Source organism: Euprymna scolopes, chromosome 9 (assembly GCF_053919585.1).
Source record: "Euprymna scolopes isolate OS-2025 chromosome 9, ASM5391958v1, whole genome shotgun sequence".
Lineage (NCBI taxonomy): Eukaryota > Metazoa > Mollusca > Cephalopoda > Sepiida > Sepiolidae > Euprymna > Euprymna scolopes.
In genome coordinates this window covers 34,057,031-34,083,219 of record NC_136490.1, presented here as the reverse complement: position 1 = coordinate 34,083,219, position 26,189 = coordinate 34,057,031, and the positions used below count along the sequence as shown (strand labels likewise).

Sequence of the window (26,189 nt, the reverse complement as noted above, 5' to 3'; positions counted from 1 at the left end):
ATCTTCAACATTCAATTTCCTCTATTCAAATTTTATTATCAGTCTTTTGCTAATAAAATAAATTGTTGAATGTGGGTGGAGGTAGTTAATTCCTTGCAATTTAATAATCGTTAAAGAGTGATGGCACAATTTAGTATTTCGTGGTTATTTAAAAAAGTATTTTGTAAAATAATGATCAAAAATTAAAGACACTCCATGTATGAATATGAAATAAATATTTATAGCCAGTAAAGAATGAGTTGAACATAAATTTGTATTATTTAAGACTGTCAAAGCATGTAGAAATATACAGCATTATTGAGTTGTGATTCTCCTTTGACCACAACATATTGGGACAGTGCATAACATAAACAGATGTATTGTATAGCAATGGATGTAGTGGTGTGTAGAGTCTGTTTGCCTTTCTGATTCTGTAGAAGTACTTATAAAACAAGCACAAGAATTTTGCGGCGATGTGACAGAGGCTGGAGCTTGACAGACAGAGTGGAACTTATTAGGTTATGTTATGGGGTTCATTACATGAATAGCGCAATTAGTTTTTTTTTTTTTTTTTTTTCAATTTTCACCCCAAACAAGGCACAGTGCCACTTTGAAGCAGGGGCTACTATTAGGGAATTAATTAGCGGGGTCATTATGAAGGGAGATGAGTAGAAAGATGTTTGCTAACATTACACTTGAACTTCTGCATATCATTGCAGTTGGGAAAGCAGAATCCCGGAAGGGAGTTCCAAAGACCCGCAGTTCTGGGGAAGAAACTATTGGAGTAAAAGGCTTTCTTGCACCTAGGGATCTCTACTGTAAAGGGATGAGACTTAGTAGCTTGTCGGGTTTGTCGGGGGTAGTTATGTCGGGAAGGTACAAGTGTTTGCAGTTCGTCAGAGCATTCACCATTAAAGTATTTGTATTGTATTCAGGCAGAGGGATGCAACATCTCGTCGATGGGACAGAGGCTGAAGCCTAGATGACAGTTCAGGACCTATCAGGTTGGCGACTCTCTTTTGAACCCTGTTCAGGAGCGAGAGAGAAGCAGCAGATGCACCAGTCCAGATGTGACAACAGTACTCCATACATGGGCGAATGGTTGCCTTATAGAGGTATAGGATACTGTCAGGCGTAAGTAGTTTTCTAGCACGGTAGAGGGAGCCAACCTTCCTTGCAGCAGCCTTGGCAATGCTCTCAATGTATCTATTCCAGTTCATATTCCCTGTAAACGTTAGGCCGAGGAGTTTAAAAGAAGTACTTTCAGGCAATGTGTTCTTGGCCATTGCTATTGGTGGTAGAGAAGGTTTCTTGTAGTTATTGAAGGAAACAAGCCTAGTCTTAGCAGCATTGAATGTGACCAACCATTTTTGTCCCCATTCCACTATGGATTGGAGGTCGTCCTCTAGTGTTTCTGCCATTTCCTTGGATATGTGTTCATTTGTTTTCCCCTCATATCTGTTATAGAGAGTGGTGTCATCGTCAAATATACCCATCTCCGAAACAATTTTATCAGGGAGGTCATTTATGAATATCAGGAATAATAGAGGTCCAAGGATAGACCCCTGAGGTACTCCCGCATTTATGTCATATTGTTTGGATGTATGTCCGTCGAGGACAACTTGGATTTTTCTATTACTAAAGGATGTAATTACATTATGAATTCTTCCAGTGACTCCATATGATCTAATTTTCCTTAGAAGACCATCGTGCCATACCCTGTCAAAAGCCTTAGATATATCAAGGGCCACCGCTCTACCCTCCCCTGTTTTATCCAATGAACGGTATATATGTTCAGAAACTACAGTTAAGATATCTGCTGTTGAACGGGCTTGCCTGAATCCATATTGTTTGTCAGTCAGGAGTTTAGCAGCTGTTAGGTGCTGGACTAGGGCTTGATTAACTAAGGACTCAAATATTTTGGCGAAAAGCGGGAGGAGGCTAATGGGGCGATAATTTAGTGGGTCAGTTCTTTCACCAGAATTCAGAGGCGGTTTTCCAGCAGTTGGGAAAACAAGATTCGTTAAGGCATTTATTGTAAAGTTTGGACAGAACTGGAGCAACCTCAGCAGAGCATTTTTTCAATAGCACAACCGGGATGAGATGTGGTTCACATGCTTTTGAGGTGTCTAGGTTTTTTATAATAGCATGTACCTGAGAAGGGGTGATTTTCAAATCGTCTAGTGTGGCGTCTGTTTGCAGAGGAAAATCAGGGAGTGAGTGGTGTACCGAGTTCAGTGTGGAGTTTGAGGCAAACCGACTGGCAAGCAGATTAGCCTTGTCAGTTGCCGTGCAAGCTACCTCATGATTGTTTGATAGTGGGGGAATAGTTGACTGTCCATTATTTACTATGCCGTTGTAGATTTTCCAAAAATCCCGGGTTCCTAATTTCTGTGCTTCGATGCGTTTTCTGGTGGTTTCAGAGTAATCTGTCTTAGCTGTCTATCACTCTCTTACAATTATTTCTAGCTTCTATAAACTTCTGTTTATTTGAGCTGGACTTATGTCGGTTGAATCTGCGGAACGCATGCTGCCTTTGACAAATGAGAGTGGGGCTTGCTATAGAATTTCCGTGCGGGAACATGTGCTTCAATAGCAGTTTTGAACCATTCAGTGGTCTCATTTGCACACTGTTCCGCTGGAAGAGTAAAGATATTTTGCCATGGGGCATCTCTGATGAGCTCCCTGATGGCTTCCCAATCAGCCCTTTTGTAATACCTCGTTGTTTTGAGTAGTGGGTCTTCAGTTTTAGGGCGAGAATTTAGTGCGGAATGATATTGAGTGCAATGGGGTTCAAAGGGTTACCGGTGACATAGATCAAACCCGTTGACTTCTATTGACAATGCGTACACCTGTGTGTAACAAGGGGTGACGAAAAAGGTCAGTAAGCGTATTTTGAGTGGAAGCCAGTTAACAGGGGTTACCACCCCACATACGTACCTTAAAATAAATAGGGGATGCACACGCATTTGCTAGACAGTTTTACAGTTTAGAGCTCAAGTCTCCTGTTCTATAGTCTAGTGTTAATGAGAAAATCTGGATTCAAGATGAGAAAGAAAAAGATCTGAATTGATTCAGCGATGTGAGGCGGCCATGATGGAATCCAAATAAAGAATTCTCTAAACAATAAAAAGTGTGTCTTGAGATCTTATGTGACACACACACGACTGTGGATACACATATAGACACTACATACACAAGAATATATACACGTCATCACCTCTCCTCCCACAACAGAACAGTTAGAAAATAAAAAAAAAGGTATGACAAGTATAACTTACCTTTGCTTTAACAGCAGCAGCTGCCAAAGCTGCAGCGGCCGCTGTGATGACATTACCCTTTTCCTTTGGATCAAAGGCAGCTGTCACCTTAGTGGCCATCATCTCATTCTTATTGTGGCCGTCAGCAGCAGCATTGACGGCACCACTTTTATCATCTATCCCATCAGGACCAGTGGTGCTGGCTTGCTGCTGCTGTTTCTGAGCAGTGGTATCGCCCTTCTCATCACTTTCAGAAGCCGCAGTTCCAGCAGCAGGAGCAGCACCAGAGCCGCTACTGCTACCACTGCTTGTGGCGGTACCTCTATCCCCGGCCGGCTGCTGGCTAGACTGGGGAGAGTTTGACTCCTGAAAATCAAACAGGTATTTATTAGAAGTACATGTTGAAAATTATAAGTTTTTTAGGGGTGGGGTGGGGGTGGGGTGGGGGGTAAATGCCCCAAAAAGTGCCCAAAAATGCAGTCTGTTTTCTGATTAAAAAAATTAATTTTGGAGATTAACCAGTTTTTATAAAATAGCATGAAAACAAAAAAGAAAAGTTTCATTTAAAGTTATCAATTATATTTTTAATAAATCTTTCACTAGTAGAGAAAAGAGAAGGAAAACAAAAACAAAAATACAAAATTGTTCAAATATATATATTACAGGATTATTATTATATAAAGGGCAGTTGTCTGCATGTATCCCCTTCAAAAAGTAAAAAAAAAAACTACACAAGACACCTCTACAAAGCTGATATTTTTCAGCATAACTCCTGTCCGAATATGATTGTTTTTTTCTTTTTTATTGGTAATATCCCTTCTTTTGGAGATCAATTAATGGTGAGGGTAGGGGTGAATACCTAGAGTGATTTTTCCCCAGAGAAGAGGAGAGCAGGGTTAATAAAAAAAAAAGAAAAAAATTCTAACCATACTTTTTAACTTGCATTTTGTTGTTTACATTCTAGGTAACCATGCTAGTTTCTAATATTTCTGTTTCATGGAGGCAAACAAATTTTGTAATAAATATTTTAATTATTTTCATTTCAGACACTCATTGTTTTAATTAAAGGTAACATGTAAAATGGAATTGAAATCTTTTTTTTTCTTTTTAAATTTATTTACAAAAGCACAAAATCGAATTAAAAAAAAACAAACATTTAAGGTGTATTATCTAATACATAAAGCAAAATCTATTTGTTTTTTTTACTTTAGACCTAAATATAGTGCATTGCATTTCACAAATCGATATTTGATTCTGACTAACCAATTTGTGTTCCTTTTATCATTTTCTTGCAAGTAAATAATATACTTCTTTAAGTTTTGCTAAAAAAGAGAGAAAAAAAAAAAAAAAAACTAGTGCTAGGTACTTACAAACTTAACAGAAATATCTGTATGGCTCTACGCATCTGAATTATTTTTCTAAGTTATTAAAGAATCATAAATGTAAGTAAACTAAATTGACATATAACACTTAAACAATATTGCAAGTAACTTTTCTTTTTGCTTGTGCACGAACATTTAACATTTAAAAATATTTTTATTCACATGTATAAAGCATTTTTTGTAAATATAAAATGTCTACCAAATAAAATACAATTGGCAAAAGAAATTAAAATACATAAATTTTCATTTTAATTTGTAATGAAGCACAATGCTTGATTACAAAAATACAGGATTGGTATAGCAACCGATGTGCAAATGGTTTATTTTGCAGAAAATTGTTTGCAAATGTTCCCAGGAGATTTTTTGCGTAAATAGATATGACAATAGATAAAACATGGATCCATCAGTTCATTTTGAAGCCAGCTGAGTCGACAGCAGTAGATGAAAGCTGTTCAAAGTAACTAAAGATCCAAACATCTGCAGTTAAGGTTATGGCTTCTGCATTTTGGGATATGCAAGGTACTTTGTTTAATGATCATCTTAAGAAAAGAAGGACTATCAATAGTGAATATTAATTGTATTATTGGTATGTTTGAAGGAAGAAATAGCCAAAAATGATTACAAAAAAAGAAAAAAAAAAGAAAAGTGCTCTTTCATCAAGACATCATGTCACAAGTTGATTGCAATAATGACAAATTTACATGAATTGCACTTCAAATTGTTTCCACATTTACCCTTTTCACCAGGTTACAAACCCAAAAAGAATGCTTCAGGGAAAGATTAGGCTCTAATAAAGAAGTGACATTAGGAACAGAGTCCAAAGAGAAATAAATTGCTTTACAAAAAACATTGAGAGAAATGTTGGAATCATTTGTGACAGAAGAGAGTAAACGTAACATTCACACGAGTATAGAGAATTTTAAAAGAATATCAAGAAATTGCATTAAAAAAAAAAAAAATTAAAAAAAAATACAAGTATAAAATTAACTTTGGCGCTTCTACACTATTGGGATGAAATTTCGAAAATCCTAACACTGAATTTCACATGAAAACAATGGTATCTACATATTCCTCGTATTTTTAAAATGATTATATCCACAAATTACGAAAATCGATAAGGTAGAAAATTATTCATTAAAGAAAATAAAAAATAGAATTTGATGGAAACGATCGTAAAACACAGAATTCAAAAGGGAGGTAATTTTCCATTTTGATTTAAACAAGATGGCAGAAAAATTTCACCTGCTAACACGATTAAAGTTTTAATAATTCAGTAATAGTAAAGGAATTTTGACTGCATAATTTGGAAGCTACCATTGTAACTTATAAGCATTGACAAAAAAAAAAAAATATATAAGTTGAAAACCATTGTTTTTTTTATCTGAAAACTTAATTTATCAACTACAAAATCTTGTCCCAATTCTGTAGAAGCACCTTAACTTTTCCTAATACCCTTATTTAATGATATCAAACGAAGATGACATGAGCAAGCAAAATATTAGACATGTCGAGAGAAAAGAAGATATTGTATAAGCAACTGTGTGTCAGGAAAAAGGTCTGCTTTCTGCTTCTTTCTGTTTTCCCCTTTGCAATGTTATAGTAAAGCAGACAAAGGAGAGAGAGAGGGGGGGGTATCTGATATTTTGCTGTGGGTGAATGATTTTTTTGTCTATTTTTTTTTTGTTTTGTCAGCTTGGTTTAAAACAATAAGAAAGAAGGTAAAAGGATGGGTGAGACCATGTATGAAAAAAGAAGAAGAGAAGCCAAAATGAAATTGGAAGAAAGCAAATGATAATAGTTTTGATCACAAAGTTTGGAGACGGGAAGAAAAAAGTGAGATTAAAAAAATTTACAGAACATTGTTGAAATGGATGGTTTATTTAAGGAAAATGTGGTAGAGTTAAGCCATATACCTAGGCACATAAGTATATATTTAACTTTTCATCAACATAAAAATATGTATTAAATGCTATGTACAATGGTCATGCTCCATCAAAAAAAAAAACAAAAAACAAAGAAACAAACATTTTCCTATATTTTTTTCCTTTCACTCCTATTATGTTTTAGCATTAAATTGCTTATTGTAACCATATCTATGTGCTAGTCTTTATTTCAAGATTTATCCAATGTATTCTACCTTATAAAATTTGTGAACATATTTTGAGCCAAAACGAATTCCTTTCAAAAATAGATTTATTAATTTGTGTTTGGTATTAATAGCCATCACACACACAAGAAAGGCAACTATGTTGAAGAATGAAATCAATTTTGCTTGAAAGATGTTTTCATAAATTTAGTTATTTTAATTTTTATATGATTTATTTATTTCTAATTAGTTTAAAAACAATTATTTAAATGCTTAGTTTCAATAGGTAAGGATAAGCAAAAAAAATGAACATCGAACTTTGAATTAATTCTTAATTTCTGTATTAAGAAAACTATGAGACAAGCTATCGTATGTCTGTGTGCGTGTTTCTCACTTATGTGTAACGTTGACAAATGCACATTAAATTAAGAGTTTTTTGGTGGTTCAGAATTCTATCAGAATTGAATTAAAAAACAAAAATACAAAAAAAAAAAAAACTTTATGATATGCATATCAGTCAAGGAATGAAAAGATCATGTTCCAAAAATTATGTAAATTGAATATGTAGTTGTTTTTATGGAGAAAATCTTTTTTAAACGATTTTAAGTCATCTATAATATAAATCTGACCTGTCTGTTTAAATGTATGTATGTATGACAAGACGTTGCAATCATCATGTAGGCCTAAAACTTTTGAGAGGCCACGGCTTTTCAAGAGATCAGTATTGTCTTGAAGCTCGACCCTCCGGATGACAACTATCGAAAAATTGGTTAAAAACATTAATTTCTTCACCCTCGACTCGGCACTCTTCTACAAGAAAGGGTTGCTTTTTTTGCCGATATTTTCAAAAGTCATCCCCTCTTTTCGATTGACTAGCCTTTATTTAAACATACGTCACTTCCGGTTTCACGATGGACACAACAGCAAAGACGTCACTTTTTTTTTTCCACATTCTTTTCCTCCTTCGCAGTACAGGTTTGAGCCTACCTGCCTACTACCACTTTTTTGTTTGTTTAACAAACACCTCCAAACTCTCGAGCAATGTCGGGCACCCAGGCTAGTTAATAATAAATCATTACAAAGCTGAAAAACAAAAAATCTTAGAAGTTCGAATTGAGTTATGTTGCTTTGTTTATTCAAGATGGCTGAGCAAGATAATTCATTGTTGCTTCTTCATTAAATTTGATTCTTTTTTAGTTATTGAAAAAAAAAAAAAAGTACTTGATCAATTTACGTCATCTTTGGAATATGACATTTTCATTCCATCATGGATATGTACATCATACAGATTTTTCTATAGTTTTGTTTTTAATATAAAAATTCTGGAAAAAAAAAAGTTTTCTTTAAGTTATAATTGACGGTTCATGGAAATCAAACATAAAAGGAAAATGAATTCAGCATAAATCTGATTTCAAAGCAATTGTAAACATGACTACATTTTGAATTTATTTAAATATTAATTAAATACAGCTGTATAAAAAAATAATATTCTATTAAAGCAACAATTAATTCACTAAAGTAATAATCATTGAATAAACAAAATGGTGTTCTTTTTCTTTTGCCAAATAATTTAATTATTTAAAAACAAAATGTATAACTAATGTTACATAATGTGACATAATTTTTAAATTTATTTCTTTTTTCTTTCTATGACAAATAATTATGGTGATATTTTTAGCGATTTTTTTTCTTCTTTCTATTAACATTCATGACAGAAATAATTATGGTGATATTTTTTTTTTTCTGTAGAAAAGCAAATTTATAGTTGGAGATTTTATATTACACAGGGTGACTCCAAAAATTGTCATCAAGGAATTCGTTAATAAAATCCACAATCCTTTCTGCAATTCAACCATATTTGGTATAAATTAATTTCAGTATACATTCGACTTGTTCACAAAGTTTCATTCACAAATATTGAATAGGTTTTGGTTTATTGCAGTTCAATAATAAGCAAACCGGCATACGATGTGCAAAATAACACGTTCCTCTTTTGATTTAGTCTGTGATGGCCCTCTTCAGTTCAGAAATAGTCTGTGGATTATTTAGATAGATATCATTTTTAAATAACCATAAAGCCAAAAATCTAATGCATTATGAGTTAGTGAATGTAAAACTCATTCAGGATCACACCTACTGAGTAAACAGATACCAAAGTGTCCTCATATCTCTGAATGATGATAAAACAAAAAAAAAATATGATTTTAATGATGGAAACTTGGATAAATCAAGCATGGATTAAAGTTTATTTATACTAAATATGGTTGAAATGAAAAAAAAAAAAAGGATTGTGAATTTTATAAACATGAAATTTTAGTACAGGGCTATATATTTTTAATTTTTTTTATTTATATAGACAAATATTACATAGTCACTACACTGAACATGCTAATGTTTCGGACAAGTGTAGCGATTATGCAATATCTGTCTATATAAAAAACATATATATATATTTTGCTCTTTTTTTTTTTTATCGAGCACTCTTAATAATCTTGTTTCATTCACAAGTTTTCCCTCCTAAATACCTTTAACTTGGGATATATTATATATATATATATATATATATATATATATATATATCTGCGCATGCGGTTAAACATTTATTTAACAGTAAAACTAGTGAGTCCAAAAATATACTTGGGAGTACACCATGAAATGACAATATAAACTTAAAAAAAGGTAAATAAAACAAAATAAAATAAAACTTAAACAAAAATAAAAAATGTTAAACTACATCTGCCTCTAAAATCTTTGATACAAAATATTATTTATAATTCAGACTGTTAACCGTATCATGCTTGTTTATATTTACTCACCAGACTTCAGAGATCATTTACCATAACTTGTAAGCTTTCTAAAATTTAAAACTGAATTATTTATTATCCCATAAAGTTATATTGCTTATCTTTATTTCTATATAAAGTTAAGTGTAAATGTAATAAGTCCCCTGACGTACTCCTCCACCGTACTATATACCGATACTCTATGGCTGACTGGAATAGCTTCCGTACATTCATATCTGATTTACCTCTGCACTCCATGTTTAAAAAGGAAGTGTCCTCTATCGTATCAGATCTGACCGAATGGTTAATTTTAGGCATAGACCAATTCATACCATCTAAAAAATTCCAACAAACACCTAACAGCCAGCCATGGTTCTCCCCAGAATGTGCTGCTGCTATCGCGCACAGAAATCACTTTTTCCATAGCTACCAACGTAACAGATGCACTGAAACTAAAGCTGCTTTCAGGACTGCCAGCAACCACTGTAAAAGAGTAATAAAAAATGCAAGAGAGCTATATGCCCAGTCTGTTAAATCCAAGGTAGCTGATCAGCGGCTTGGTTCCCACCAATTTTGGCAAATAACAAATAGGATCCTGAACAGAAGTGTGCGTTCTATCCCAACCATTATCAATGGACCAGAGGTCATCTCGTCAGCATCAGACAAGGCCAAACTATTTGCAAAGAACTTTGCAGCTAATTCTACCCTATGCGACGAAGGCCATCAACTCCCCATATTTTCTCCTATAACACAGAACAAGCTAGGTAACATACAAATATCCGTGCATGAGGTCACCAAGCTAATCAAGAACCTTGATTCCAGTAAAGCAATTGGCCCTGACGGCATCCCAATTATAGTGTTAAAAAAGCTTCAACCAGAACTTGCTCCCATACTTACGAAACTGCTTAAGCGCTGCCTTAAGGAGAAGTGCTTTCCGACTCCCTGGAAGACCTCATCAGTTTGCCCTGTATTTAAGAATTCAGGTGATAAGTCATCTCCCTCTCAGTACAGACCAATAAGTCTCCTGTGTGTTATAAGTATGTTGCTGGAATCCATATTAAATAGAGAAATAGTCAACCACCTCAGCAGAAACAACCTTCTTAGTGACACACAATATGGTTTCCGCTCTGCAAGATCTACCGCAGATGTGCTGACGGTTATATCTCACAGGATTAGTGAATCTCTTGACAAAGGCTTCCTTTCTAGGGCAATTGCTCTTGACATATCAAAAGCCTTCGACAAGGTATGGCATAAGGGTCTACTTCACAAGATTTCCAGCTACGGTATAACTGGAAATGTTTTCCCAATCATTAAATCATTTCTCTCCAATAGGCTCATAAGAGTAGTGGTCGATGGACAAAAATCAGAGGCCTGCAGTATTAATGCTGGAGTCCCTCAGGGGTCAATCCTGGGCCCAACTCTCTTCCTGATCTACATTAATGACCTCCCTAAACACATACTTAAATCATTCGTTGACATCTATGCTGATGACACGACCATCTACGGCAACACATCAAAGGCTGTAAATGACAAAGTTCTCTGATTCTCTCTCCGCTGATCTCGAGCGTGTGGTTCAGTGGGGGAAGACGTGGCTGGTTACCTTTAATGCGTCTAAAACCAAACTCCTATCCTTACATCATCAACGCTCTGATCCCCATCTGGCATCAATTGGGATGGATGGCTCTCGTCTGGGAGAAGCCCCGTGTTTTGACAAGCTTCTGGGTTTGATCTTTACTCCTGATCTGAAATGGAACACGTACATCAAGTCTGTTGCCAAGGTCGCTGGAAAGATGGTGGGATCCTTCTACCGCTCCAGAAGACATCTCACCCCTGATGCAATTCTCTATCTATATAAAAGCCAAGTACATCCAAGGATGGAATACTGCTGCCATATCTGGGCAGGAGCTGCTAAAAAACAGCCTATCCTGCCTTGACAGAGTACAAAATAGACTTCGTGGCTTAGTGGGGAATGCCCTTTTCTCTACCCTGCAACCTCTCTCCCACAGAAGAGACGTTGCGAGCCTATCCTCGTTTTATCATTATTTCCATGGCAGGTGCTCGTCTGAACTACAATCTCTGGTCCCCCATCGACAATCCTTCACGAAAAACACCCATCTAGCCGAATCCACTATGAAAAATTTCCGCCACTCTTTATCTGTGCCTAAATCAAAACGTGGATTCCATGAACAAAGCTTCTTTCTTAGAACTGCACGCCTGTGGAACTCTGTTCCGTCTGCCTGCTTCCCACCTGACTACAACTTGGATGTCTTCAAGTCCAACATTAACAAATTCCTAATGAACCACCCCCTTAAGTAAACACTTCATCAAATCTCCACACTAACGTAATGTACTTGCAATAATCCTTATCCCTGAGTGGCTTCCGGGCCTTGGTAAGTGGTGACCACTGTGTAAAAAAAAAAAAAGTGTGTGTGTGTGTGTATATATATATATATATACATACATACATACATACATATATATATGATTTATTCCTAAACCAATCATTTTGAACACATTTGCAAGGCAGATAATGTGGGTTATATTCAGTTAAATTGATTTTATGCAAAAGTGACAAAAAGAGAGTGGAAGCTGCTTGTGAAAATTCATAACTCAGATTTAGTAAAATCTCAACAATACTTATTACATCAATAAATATTCCATAAATTTTAATCTTTTTGGAATATTTTAACAGGGATAATATGATTACTTCATGTTTGTAAAATAATGTTTGCATAAGGTTTGTCAAAAGCGATAAAAAAAAAAAAAAAGGAAAAATCAAACTGGAATTGAGTAAATCCAAAGTGTGACATAACCTTTTATAAATGTCCTGAATCAAACGAAGCATATGTTTTCGGAGTGTTAAAACGGTTTCTTTATACCTTTTGACAAATCTTATACAAACATTATTTTACATTTTATGACCACCATCATGAGTGCAGTTTCATAAAATGCTAAAACCAGCAAATTTTTAGTTTCGCTATCTATGATTTTCTAACTAGTTTCTTTCCTCTGAAGAGAAGAATCTTACATTCTTTGAAACTCTGCAGAATAAGCATATTTTACTGCCATTCTTTATTGAAGGTATTCTGTTGAAAAATAAATTCTTACATGTAAATTTCTGGTCTACAATTTTCATTTATGCTCATGGTACTAAACTACTTCTTACTGTAATATCAAGCTTTATTTTGGTTGGGATAAATGTAAACATTAATACTTACATTGGACTGAAGCTTACATTTGCATTAGCCTAGTAAACTTCACCTATTAATTACATATATATATATATATATATATATATATATATATATATATATATATATATATATTAGTATACATGCTCAAGCTGTGACTTTATTCCAAATCTAGCATCCCCAAACTGTATGAACTAGACTCTAAAGAAATGAATGCATTCATTTCTTTAGTTAATAAATAAACATGTATACAACCAATAATTATTGTATGAATAAAAAAAATGAATCTACGGTTTTGTTATTGAACACTATCTTATAAATACCAGAGTCATTGGATTAACATCTAGGAAACAATAACTATATATATATATATATATATATTTTTTTACATAGGCAGCACCACTGATAAGAGGCCACTCAAGGATAAGGGTCAAAGAGTGTACAGTAGAAATTGGACAATATAGTAATCGTTAGTAATGGAGATTCGGTAAATTTGTTAACTTATATGGAACGGCTCATCAAAAACTTGTTTACGTTAAACTTGAAGAACACCATATTGTAGTCAGCTGGAAAGCAGAAAAACGGAAGACAATTCCATAGGCGTGCAGTTCTAAGAAAGAAGCTTTGCTCATGGAATCTACGCTTAGGTTTAGGCACAGATAAAGAGTGGGGGAAACCAGTGATAGTGTTTTCTGCTAGACGGGTGTTTCTTTTGAAAATTTGGCGGGGGGGGGGGGAGGGCCATAGACTGAAGCTCAGTCGAACACTTTCCATGAAAATAACGATACATCAGAGACAAACTTGCAACATCTCTTCTGTGAGATAGAGGTTGCAGGGAAGAGAAAAGGACATCTCCTACGAGGCTACGAAGTCTATTTTGAACTCTATCAAGGCAGGACAAGTCCTTTTTAGCAGCTCCTGCCCAGATGTGGCAACAGTATTCCATCCTTGGACGTACCTGGCTCTTATATAGATAGAGAATTGCATCAGCAGTGAGATATCTACTGGATTGATAGAAAGATCCGACTATTTTTCCAGTGGCCTTGGCAAAAGATTTGATGTACGTGTTCCATTTAAGATCAGGAGTAACGGTCAAGCCCAGAAGCTTGTCAAAACTTGAGGCCTCCTGAAGACGAGAGCCATTCATTTCAATTCTCTATATCTCATTCCCTATGTCAGTTGGTTACATTTCCGACACGTTTCCCAGACCAGCACGATCAACATGCCTCACTTCTAGATCTCTTTCTGACAACGGTTCCCAATGACTGTACAACAAATGCCCACAGCCCACTCGGGAATGCTGATCACGCTGTGATAATGGTAGAAATCAGCCTAAATTCTCGCCCTAAAACTGAAGACCCACTTCTCAAAACAACGAGATATTACAAAAAGGCTGATTGGGAAGCCATCAGAGATGCCCCATGGCAAAATATCTTTACTCTTCCAGCGGAACAGTGTGCAAATGAGACAACTGAATGGTTCAAAACTGCTATTGAAGCACATGTTCCCGCACGGAAATACTATAGCAAGCCCCACTCTCCCCAATGGTTTACTTCTGCTTGTGCAGCTGCCATTTGTCAAAGGCAGCATGCGTTCCGCAGATTCAACCGACATAAGTCCAGCTCAAATAAACAGAAGTTTATAGAAGCTAGAAATAATTGTAAGAGAGTGATAGACACAGCTAAGACAGATTACTCTGAAACCACCAGAAAGCGCATCGAAGCACAGAAATTAGGAACCCGGAATTTTTGGAAAATCTACAACAGCGTAGTTAATAATGGACAGTCAATTATTCCCCCACTAACAAACAATCATGAGGTTGCTTGCACGGCAACTGACAAGGCTAATCTGCTTGCCAGTCGGTTTGCCTCAAACTTCACACTGAACTCGATACACCACTCACTCCCTGATTTTCCTCTGCGAACAGACGCCACACTTGACGATTTGAAAATCACCCCTTCTCAGGTACATGCTATTATAAAAAACCTAGACACCTCAAAAGCATGTGGACCAGATCTCATCCCGGCTGTGCTATTAAAAAAATGCTCTGCTGAGGTTGCTCCAGTTCTCTCCAAACTTTACAATAAATGCCTTAACGAATCTTGTTTTCCCGACTGCTGGAAAACCGCCTCTGTGGTACCAGTCTTCAAGAATTCTGGTGAAAGAACTGACCCACTAAATTATCGCCCCATTAGCCTCCTCCCGCTTTTCGCCAAAATATTTGAGTCCTTAGTTAATCAAGCCCTAGTCCAGCACCTAACAGCTGCTAAACTCCTGACTGACAAACAATATGGATTCAGGCAAGCCCGTTCAACAGCAGATATCTTAACTGTAGTTTCTGAACGTATATACCGTTCATTGGATAAAACAGGGGAGGGTAGAGCGGTGGCCCTTGATATATCTAAGGCTTTTGACAGGGTATGGCACGATGGTCTTCTAAGGAAAATTAGATCATATGGAGTCACTGGAAGAATTCATAATGTAATTACATCGTTCTTAAGTAATAGAAAAATCCAAGTTGTCCTCGACGGACATACATCCAAACAATATGACATAAATGCGGGAGTACCTCAGGGGTCTATCCTTGGACCTCTATTATTCCTGATATTCATAAATGACCTCCCTGATAAAATTGTTTCGGAGATGGGTATATTTGACGATGACACCACTCTCTATAACAGATATGAGGGGAAAACAAATGAACACATATCCAAGGAAATGGCAGAAACACTAGAGGACGACCTCCAATCCATAGTGGAATGGGGACAAAAATGGTTGGTCACATTCAATGCTGCTAAGACTAGGCTTGTTTCCTTCAATAACTACAAGAAACCTTCTCTACCACCAATAGCAATGGCCAAGAACACATTGCCTGAAAGTACTTCTTTTAAACTCCTCGGCCTAACGTTTACAGGGAATATGAACTGGAATAGATACATTGAGAGCATTGCCAAGACTGCTGCAAGGAAGGTTGGCTCCCTCTACCGTGCTAGAAAACTACTTACGCCTGACAGTATCCTATACCTCTATAAGGCAACCATTCGCCCATGTATGGAGTACTGTTGTCACATCTGGGCTGGTGCATCTGCTGCTTCTCTCTCGCTCCTGGACAGGGTTAAAAAGAGAGTCGCCAACCTGATAAGTCCTGAACTGTCATCTAGGCTTCAGCCTCTGTCCCATCGACGAGATGTTGCATCCCTTTGCCTGTTCTACAAATACTTTAATGGTGAATGCTCTGACGAACTGCAAACACTTGTACCTCCCCGACTTAACTAAACCCGACAAGCTACTAAGTCTCATCCCTTTACAGTAGAGATCCCTAGGTGCAAGAAAGCCTTTTACTCCAATAGTTTCTTCCCCAGAACTGCGGGTCTTTGGAACTCCCTTCCGGGATTCTGCTTTCCCAACTGCAATGATATGCAGAAGTTCAAGTGTAATGTTAACAAACATCTTTCTACTCTTCTCCCCTCATAATGACCCTGCTAATTAATTCCCTAATAGTAGCCCCCTGCTTCAAAGTGGCACTGTGCCTTGTTTGGGGTGAAAATTGAATAAAAAAAAAAAAAAAAAAAAAAAAAAATTGATGCCAGATGTGGATCAGAATGTTGATGATGTAAAGAGAGAAGCTTGGTTTTAGATGCATTAAAAGTAACCAGCCATTCCTCTCCCCATTGTACCACGTGCTCAAGATCAGAGGAGAGAGAATCAGAGAGAACTTGGTCGTTTACGGTCTTAGATGTGCTACCATAGATAGTAGTGTCATCAGCATAGATGTCTACGAATGATGTAAGGATGTGATTTGGAAGATCATTAATATAGATCAGGAAGAGAGTAGGGCCCAGGATGGACCCCTGAGGGACTCCAGCATTAATACTAAGAGTTTCTGATTTCTCCCCATCAACCACTACTTTTATGAACCTATCAGAGAGAAATGATTTAATAATTGAGAAGACATTTCCAGCTATACCATAGCTGGAGATCTTATGAAGTAAACCTTTATGCCATACTCTATCAAAGGCCTTTGATATGTCAAGAACAATTACCCTAGAAAGGCAGCCTCCGTCGAGATTCGCTAATCCTAAGAGATATAACTAAGCACATCTGCTGTAGATCTAGCAGAATGGAAACCATATTGCGTGTCACTAAGAAGGTTATTTTTGCTAAGATGGTTGATTACTTCTCTATTTAACACAGATACTGTCAAAATAATTTTATAATGAAAGACATTTTGTTTTAATAGTTTTAAAGAAACTGCCAAGACTATATATACAAGTTAGAAATAACCAAAAATTTAGCCAAATCTTATCATGAATTGTTTTTTTTTCTCACGACTGAAATAAATTTGAGATTTGGCTAAGTTTTTTTTCTACCTTTTATTTTTGCTCTACTGTGCATTGAGCTCTTCCACTTGAGATTTCTTATAGAAATCACTCTACCCAACATTCTATATATACTTTTTAAATCTCCGAAACAACTACATGGTAAGAGCTGATGATCCCCATTTTCTATTTACAAAATTTTAGTTAAGGTTTTCTCTTCATCCTTATGTAGTTAAACTCTATTTTAAAATTGAAGATTTTTGCGAAATCGGCTTATGCAAGTGCTAAGTATATTTCTATTTAACAACTTTAGTTAATGCCTTTTTTTCCCTTATATAAATGAATTCTTTTGTCATTATAAACTTTTTAAAAGTCGAATTATGTAGGTGCTAAGTTTGCGATAGGTCAACGTTAAATCTTTTTTTCCTTCCGGGAATTTAAACTGCATTCTTTATTATTGCATTTTTTTTATTCAAAGCTTCTTTAGACTGTATACAGACACACATATACACACTGTGAAACGAATTAATACAGGATTCCTGGAAACTGATGGGAACAAGATTTCTCAATAAGTAAATTGAAAAATGTTCAGCTTAAAATAAAAAAGAAAAAAAGAAAGAAAAGTGATGATTGGAAGGAGTTGTCTGACGGAGGTTTACATCATTGCTGAGAGGTAAGTGAAAATACTTACTTCCTCCTTTTCTTCTTTCTTGTCAGACTTTTTATCTGTAGCATCAGTTTCCATGGCTTCTTCAGACTAAAACAAAACCAAACCAAACAAAAAAAAAAAAAAAAAAAAAATAATGCTTATTTGAAAAAAAGTTAAAAACTTAAGATTACTTGTCTCATTTCATTTGGATTCTTGAAAGTATAATAAGCATAATAATCCGAACCATGGAACGAGTTAACCAATTCTTATTTTGGTTTGGTGATGTAGGATAACAACTAAGTTGATATGCTTCTTGTATACATGTGTTTTATGTGTGTCAATATGTTTGATATTAAGAACCAAAGAAATTAATGTGAAACAAGGTAAAAGCTTAAGGAAAACAAAAAGAAACTGAAAAATAAATATGTAAGAATATAAGTGAAACTTAAATGGTGTACATTGACAGAAATAGAAAAAAATATTCTCACCACAAAAGATATAGAGATTTATAAGAAAAAAAAAAAAAAAAGATTAAGGGAAAAAAGTATTATTAATCTCTTCACTGGTCGTATTTTCAAACTAAATTAGGTTAAAAAAAAAAAAGTTTTTTTTAAATTTTTAAAATCATTACGGACGAAATTTTTTTAGCTAAAATTTTTTAAACCAATATTTTAGTTTAAATTATTTTTTCCATTTGAAAATGATCGGCAAGGTACTTAAATTTCATTGATTTTGATTTTACAGCATCAGCAGCATATGCAGTAACAATGGAAATGAAAGAAAGATATTTCTTTTCTTATATATTCATCCTTCCATCTTTGGTAAGTTGGACCTGTTACAAATCAATGATTAAGTGTGGGGAAACAGTAGAATTTTGAGCAGAAAATATTGTACATTAACACATTGAATGCAATGTATTAATGTGTTGGATTGTCCTTTGTTAACTTTCACATTGAATTTATTGTTTGTGCGGATATTTTGTGGTTCATGCTTTGTTTCAGCGATATGTTTTTTTTTTTTGTCACAAATTTGTATAAGCAGATAATGCTTCCTCTTTTTTTTTTTTGTTTCAGTTGCACATATTAAGTCTACTTGGAAAAGATTTCATTAAAAATCGAAAGTGTTTACAAATAAAATGTAAATAAACCTACCAAAGACTTATCTTCCTTCTGATCCTCCTTCATATCTGCCTCTTCAGGAATATTTTGCTTTGCCATATCTGGTTCAGCAGGTTCAGCTGAAAGTACACAAAACATGTTTGTAAGAAACTTGTGAAAAAAATAAAATCATTTTAATTATTTTATAAAACATGCTAAAGATTTATGAATGTTTGCAAAGTAAACAAATCCTCTTAAGAAACATGGAAAAAATTTACATTTTTATTTAATAAGAAAGAATATAAATTTTACTATATATATACAAAAAGAAAAAATAGAAATATGATTGAACATGAGGAAAATATTCTTCCATCAAAATCCATAATACAAGAATGTGAGAATACTTTTATTTTACAATTTAGATTTTGGTGGTAGGAAAAAAGAGGAAGATAAACAAAGGAAATAGATGATGAAAGAGGGTATGAGAAATATAATGAGGGGTGGTGAAGAATACAGGTGAGGGTGATTGAGAGAGAGAGAAAAAAAAAAAAAAAAAAAAAAAAAATGGAGAATGGGTAGAGTTAGGAGAAATGAAGAAGGTGGTGATGAAGGAGAGGAGGGGACCAAATGAGAGAATGAAGATGGGTGGGAGTGAAGAAAGGGGATGGTGTGAAAGAAATGAAGGGGGTACAAAGTGAAGAGGGTATTAAGGCAGGGGTGAAAAAAGAAATCATAAATCAAATTATATTGAAAATTAAAACATGCTGAATTGTTAGTGTTAAAGAGGTGCAAGATTTTTTTTTTTTTAAGGAGAAATATCTCTGCATATGTAAATAGAAACAAAAGAACCAAATAAGTTAAAACACAAATATGAATGTTCAAAAGATAAAGATATATACAACTAAACAACTTTCATAAACATTTTGTATCTTGAAGAAACAAGGAATTACTTACCATTTTCATCTTTGGTTGTACCAGCAATGCCACTTCTATCCAACCCAAAGTTGGCATCCACATTTTTGCCCTCTTTTATAGCTTCTTCAACTACTTTCATATGAGCGTTAGTTAGGGCTGGAGGAACTTCATCCTTTAGCTTGTTAAACTCACCTGGAGAGGGGGAAAAAAAAAAAAAAATACAATGTATTGCAATCAGAAATCAAAAAGTTACTATTTATTGAGTTTTACTATAAAAATAAACAAGAGAGTTCAAATTGTAACAAAAAGGGAGTAATTATTTTCAGAAAACTGAAAATCTTAGGTCAATTTAGCTAAACTCAATTTTCACTAATTATCTGTGAAAACCATTTTCATTAATTAATATTCTATCTCATTGTTTTTTGTAATTTTTGGATATGTTTATTACTCCAACATGACAATCAAGTAAATATTGTTTTTACTTGAAATTCAATATTTCGATTTTCATTCTAATCACAAAGAAGCAACATTTATAGTTATTAAATCAAAACGTAAAATGATAAAACTTCAAAAATAATAAACCGGTAATATTTGAATGCTATTACCTAACGCTGCTTTAGCAGCTGCAGAAGCAACACGGGTATCAACAACAGATGCCAAGAAAGCCACAGTAGACATAACTGGGTTGCCAGTTTGGGAGAATGGGATGGGCTGGTAAGCCAAAGGGCCAATACTGCCAAAATCTTCCTCAAGGTACGGATCCTCAATGGGGAGCCGAAGGAATTGTAAAATACATTCATCTTGTGTCCGACTGCCAACATGCTCAGCCACTTTGTTCCAATCATCCTTATACATCTCCATTGCTTCTAGCAACAACAGTAGCTCCTGGTTGGTCCATTCACGTGTTCTGGTTGCAGCACCTTTGTCCTGAGATTTAAAAAGAAAATGTTACATTTATGAAAATCTATAATACTTTTTATTAACTCGTTAGCAATGCCTGATTGTTCTTGCATTTTTATTGCCTATCAATTTTTTTTTAACTATAATAGATATGTAATGAATAAATCATAAATTATGTTTTCAAGTACATTAAACTAATTAGTATAATCAAGTTTCATTTTAATGGCTTCAAGTGGAAGCATAAAAAAAAAAAAAACAATTTAAAAAATGGGAGGTAAGACTATCATCACGCAAAATGTTATTCTGATGGACTTTATGATTCGTCATCATTACACTGTGAAAAATGCAAGATGGCAACCAGGAAATCCAACATGGCCACCACGACACAATTCAAAGAAATTATTAACAAAATATGGCTTGTAGCATATCAAATGAAAGGAAATTTTGTACAGATAAAAATTATGTTTTCAAATTCATTAAACTAATTAGGATAATTTAAATTTCAATTTTAACGGCTTCAAGTTACAGTGACAATTATCAGATGACTTTCTACTACTACTATTTTATATAATCTTTTATTTTTAAGTCATTGTCGAGACTTCAAGAGACATTGTGGCCATTTTTTTTCTTGCTTTCATGTAATGCTCGATACTACTTTTTTTTTTTGACAGAATAAACATTTACAACACCAAACATTTATTGAAGTAAGTAGAAAAGTAACTTGCCTTTGATACCATTTATTTGTTATATATTTATTTTTTGACCACTTTTTCATACCTCTGTGGATTGTAAAACAAACCCAATAAAAGTTATTCTTTTACTTAACTGGATTTAAAAGTGTGGTCATTGTCAGCCATTCTTTTTTAAAGAATTCTTTTTTAAAGAATTCTTTTTTTTTTTTTTTTTTAAATATTCCTTTCCATAATTAAAAACCTATGTTTTCTAAATAATAACAAAAATAAATTAAATATTTTATGTTTGTAAGTCAGTTGACAAACGTTTTGTTTACAGATTTTTTGTGCACGTTTCGGCACACAAAAATTCTCATGTTTATATGCTATTTGTCACGACTTCTATCGACTTATGCATAAGAAGTTTTTATCCAATTCTTTTCAAATTTTAGGACAGAAGAAATGAATATATTCGCTATTAAATAGTGCTATTAAATGAATATATTTGCTATTAAATAGTGCTTGAATGCAGTTTCTATCTTTACTTATCTCTGTATTACAAAGCATTAACTTTGAGATATTCTAACTTTTGACTGAAAAGATGTACAGGTGTTCAAATTCCATAGCAAAGACAATTCTTTTCCTTGATTAGCTAAAACAACTAAAAACGTTGTCGACGGGTACAACTTCCGCTCCGAGTATTTATGTGAACACAACCCGACCGCTTATTTGCCAAAAGTGATCTATCATCAGCGGGCATGCTAGGCTGACAGGTTTCGTCGTTAATAGTTGGATTTAAATAGCGATTTCTAAGAATATACAAATCACAACAAAAATATTAAAATACCATTTTAAAGTAAATTTTATTGTAAATTCAATTGTATAAGTTTCACTTTGATGGAGGTAGGACAAATGTACTTATTACTGGTATAAAGATTATCAAAGCAGTATCTGTCTTGTCCAGCGCTGAACGTTATGGTGTCTTGTATTGCTAATAAATATTCAACTATAGAGTTGTTTTTACTGTATTGTGAAAGAAATATGTTAAATGTGCAAATATTTGCTCAAATGTAAAAATACATTGTGTATGTGTGTTCTATAGATTTTAATTTTACTGGTAGTTTAAAATCCATAGATATTCATTATTTTATCATTACTATTAGCAGTGGGAGATTTTGTTTTAAATAAAATCATATAAAAAAGCCAATTAAAAGAATCGTTTTTGGCATCAGAAAATAGGCACAAATTTTTCTGATTCCGATTAATCATCCCAACACTTAATATATATCACACACAATGTAAACTCACATTTAGTCTAATAATAGATAGAAATGGAAAATATAAAATTTGTTAAATGATTCCGATACTGAAAATGTACAAATAATATGTCTAACATTAATTTACCTTCAGAGCTTTCTTAGCATAAAGGTCAGTTCTAAGGCCAAAGTTGGAGATGTCCTTCTTGTCTTCACCATCTTTCTCTTTGCTCTTATCGTTAAAATTTACGATTTGTTGAGCAGCAGATGGCTAAAAAAAAAATAAAAATAAATAAAAATGCAAGAGTATGAACACATTAAAAATTGAAAATACAAAAAAGCTTTGACAAAATTGCTTCTATGACAATAGAAAATAATTTATGCTATAGTAAGAGATTGAGAATTACCCAGACTAACATCACCTACAAACATATAGTAATGATGTGCTCTTTAATATATCTCTTCTGAATTTATTCATATCAACTCTTTGTTATTATAACAGCATTCCTTCTGGTCAGGTTTAGTCAACCCCTTCCCTGACCAATACCATATTTTGAATCATGGTGGCCCACCTACAAGAGTCCCAAGCAAGGTTGCGCAAGATGGACACCCAATCACGATTCCACTGTCCAAGTCTGACCACTTTTCTACCCGAGAGTTCAGTTTGGACACAATTGGCCCATTGGCAATGCAAGATACTATGGAGGCAGCCATTGTTTAAAAAAAAAAAAAAAAAAAAAAAAAAAAGGTTCCGAATTTCGCTCATCAGCCACCCTTGTTAGTTATGCCTTGCAGCAAAGAGCATTGATTGGACAAGAGATTGGGAGACATGCCTCGTTAAATATCAAGATCTACTGATACACCCACAGGAAGACACAACGACGAATCTATCAACTCTTAAGTTAAAAACTACTGAATATGGTATTAATTAAATTGATCAATGTATCACCATGGATGAAATAGTTTAATTAAAAATTCTGCATAGGTTTGAGTTAGAGAAAGATTCCCAACTTCGAAAATATGTATCTAAAGAAAATTGGAGATTGTATCAACCAAAATAATGTTAAGAAAAAAAAAAACATTTTTTAATGATTATTTTATATAGACATGTCTGATGTGCCCTGTTAACTCTACAAGAAGCTTTGGCTGCATTTGGTCACACTTCAGTTTGAAATAGCATTTTCATTGTTCTTATTTACTTGCCTCCCCATGAGGGCAGAGTTAGACACAAAGTCTGTTTTTAATGTGGAGAAAATCCAACTCAACAAAAAGGGGCACTCTGGATAGGAACAAAAATAAAAATTGCCTCAATCTAGAAGGATTTATTATCCACCGATTGAGGTTAGAAAAGATGAAGTGTAGTATCAACAGATACTACACTTTGCTCCTAGCCAAAAGCATTTTCATTGTTAATCATAAAAACTGAATAAACAAATACTTATATTATTTTTATTTTTTGGACTCCTTTGAGATGAGGCTTTATACTTTGTGCATTGCTTTTTTATGGACCGTTATCCTCATCTTTATAATTTTTGTTGTTTCACCATGTTTCGGCCAACTCATTCTCTGGCCTTCTTCAGGTGGTTAACCATGACAGGATAGGAATGCTGAGTCTTGTAACAGTATTCCCACTAATTACTGCCTTCGATAGTTGTTGTCTCACCACGTTTTGGGCAACTAATTCTGTGGCCTGCTTTAGGTAGGATTGAAACTGCTATCTTCAGACAATGCTCACCTGGAACTGTAGAGACTCACTGCCTCTATCCACTGTGCTATGGGCCCTGAAGAAGGCCAGAAAAGGAGTTGTCCAAAACATGGTGAAACAACTATGATGATGAAAATAACAGTCCACACACACAAAAAAAAAAAAATACATGTTCATCAACACAAAAGAAAAATTGTGATCCTTCAGACTAGGAGAGAACATTTTTTTTACTTTTCTTTACTGAATAAATTCAAAACAAAAACAATCATCATAATTCAATAAAAATGGTATAATTTTGGAAACATGATAAGACGTCTTTATCGATTGCAACACATATCCATGAACATATAATGACAGTCTTCTACTGGTTGATGGTTCAATCCTTACTAAAAGCAACAATAACTAAAAATAACTATATTTCTGACTTTCTTATAGCTGACAGATTGAGAACAATTTACCCTGTAAAGAAAATGTGGAAAAATAAAGATCCAGTTTGAAACTCCATAGAGATTCCAGAGTTTGACAAAGATTTTTAATCTTCTAGTGATGGTGTCACAAACTAAACACCTTCTTCCAATTTGTTATAAGGCAGAATAAAAGTAGTAAGACTTATAAAGTTATCATGAGAATGTTAGTGAACAATTTGGTCGAACCGGAAATAGTGAAATATAAAAAAATAGATGTTTTAGCCACTAAAAACAGGTAAAAGTTATATCCTATTGACTTCGAAGAAGGAGTGCTTTCTACCAAATTGATATTTTAATATGATTAAATTTGTGCTCATTTTTGCATAAAATACAAATCCTTAATTCGGTGTCGAATGGATACCATAATACTTAGTTCAGTTCATTGCACCTTATCATAAAGATGTATACAAAATTTCAGCCAGACCAGCACAGTAGTTTATGGTAAAAAGTGGAATGAACAAATAGACTAGAAAAAATATAATATAGACACTGAGCCGCCATGGCCAATGTGCAACAGACATCTTATGTGAAAATATATGCTAAACGAATGACGCAAAGAGTGATTTTAAGGAGTGCAGCTAAAAGGAAGTTTTAATAAATTAAGAGACAGTGCCCAACCAACAAGACAAAAACAATCAAAATGAGTTAGTTTCTAAAGATTTACACAGACATACCTGTACGGTCTTAGCAGGGTTGACTGGTTGCAGCCCAGAGGGAGTATCTGCCAGAATGTGGAAGTGTGAAGTTGGAGGTGGTCCCATTGGTGTTGGACGATTGTCTGCATCCACCTGATAATTAATCAGTCCCCACTGCTCAAGGAATGCATGTACCCTAGGAAGGAGGAATAAATGACAGTATGCAAGAGTTAAATATAATTAAAAATTTATATGCAAAACAAGGTTTCAAGCGATTAAAACATTCCATATTTTAGAAAACAATTTTTGGATGATACACTTATTAAATATCAAATAGGAATTATCAAAAATGTCAAAAGTCTGTTACCTCATGATGGCACAAACATCCCCAGCCAAGTTGCGTCGGCAAGCGGTGCTGGTCAGATACTCTTGGGGATTCAGTCGGTATGTATCAAGCATGAAATTTCGATATGCCATGAAACTGGAAATAAAAAAAATAACAGAGAATGAGTTAATTACACAGAAGAAAAAAATTTAAATTCAATCCTAAAAAAAATTATACAAAAAAGAAAACAGTTAATAAAAATGGAACAGTTGCTTGATTTTATTAAATAATAATGTGTACACACAGTGGCCCAAGAAGAAAATGGTCGCCGAGTTAGTTTTATGTAAAAACTGAAAAAAAAAAAATTAAAAAAAAAAAAAAATCCTTACTCCACATGAATTATAAAGATAATTGTTCATAAAGTTTGCTTTTCTCAAATTTTGTTTTTTTTCATATTGAACAATAAAATCCATCCTTTGAACATTTCCATCAGTCATCAATTAACTGTGTATAGTACATTAAAGATTTCACATCTTCAAGAATTGGCTATTAACTGATGCTTGGCAAAC

The 26,189-nt window shown here is 34.2% G+C and overlaps 1 protein-coding gene across 10 annotated transcripts in view; it reads right to left on the bottom strand.

The window, feature by feature from the left end:
* The window catches only part of LOC145284488 (SWI/SNF complex subunit SMARCC1-like), an 87,200-nt gene that overhangs the window by 12,375 nt on the left and 48,636 nt on the right, over positions 1-26,189 (bottom strand). For 6 of the 10 annotated variants that reach the window (XM_080133356.1, XM_080133357.1, XM_080133355.1 and 3 more), the window contains exons 13-20: positions 25,663-25,776; positions 25,335-25,491; positions 22,637-22,759; positions 20,267-20,588; positions 19,701-19,853; positions 18,801-18,886; positions 17,692-17,757; positions 3,261-3,605 (exon numbers count right to left, since the gene is read on the bottom strand). In XM_080133356.1, the coding sequence (XP_079989482.1) occupies positions 3,261-3,605; positions 17,692-17,757; positions 18,801-18,886; positions 19,701-19,853; positions 20,267-20,588; positions 22,637-22,759; positions 25,335-25,491; positions 25,663-25,776 (1,366 nt within the window). The remainder of the gene's footprint in view (positions 1-3,260; positions 3,606-17,691; positions 17,758-18,800; positions 18,887-19,700; positions 19,854-20,266; positions 20,589-22,636; positions 22,760-25,334; positions 25,492-25,662; positions 25,777-26,189) is intronic. The other 4 variants (XM_080133359.1, XM_080133360.1, XM_080133358.1 and 1 more) reach the window with 1 other exon arrangement.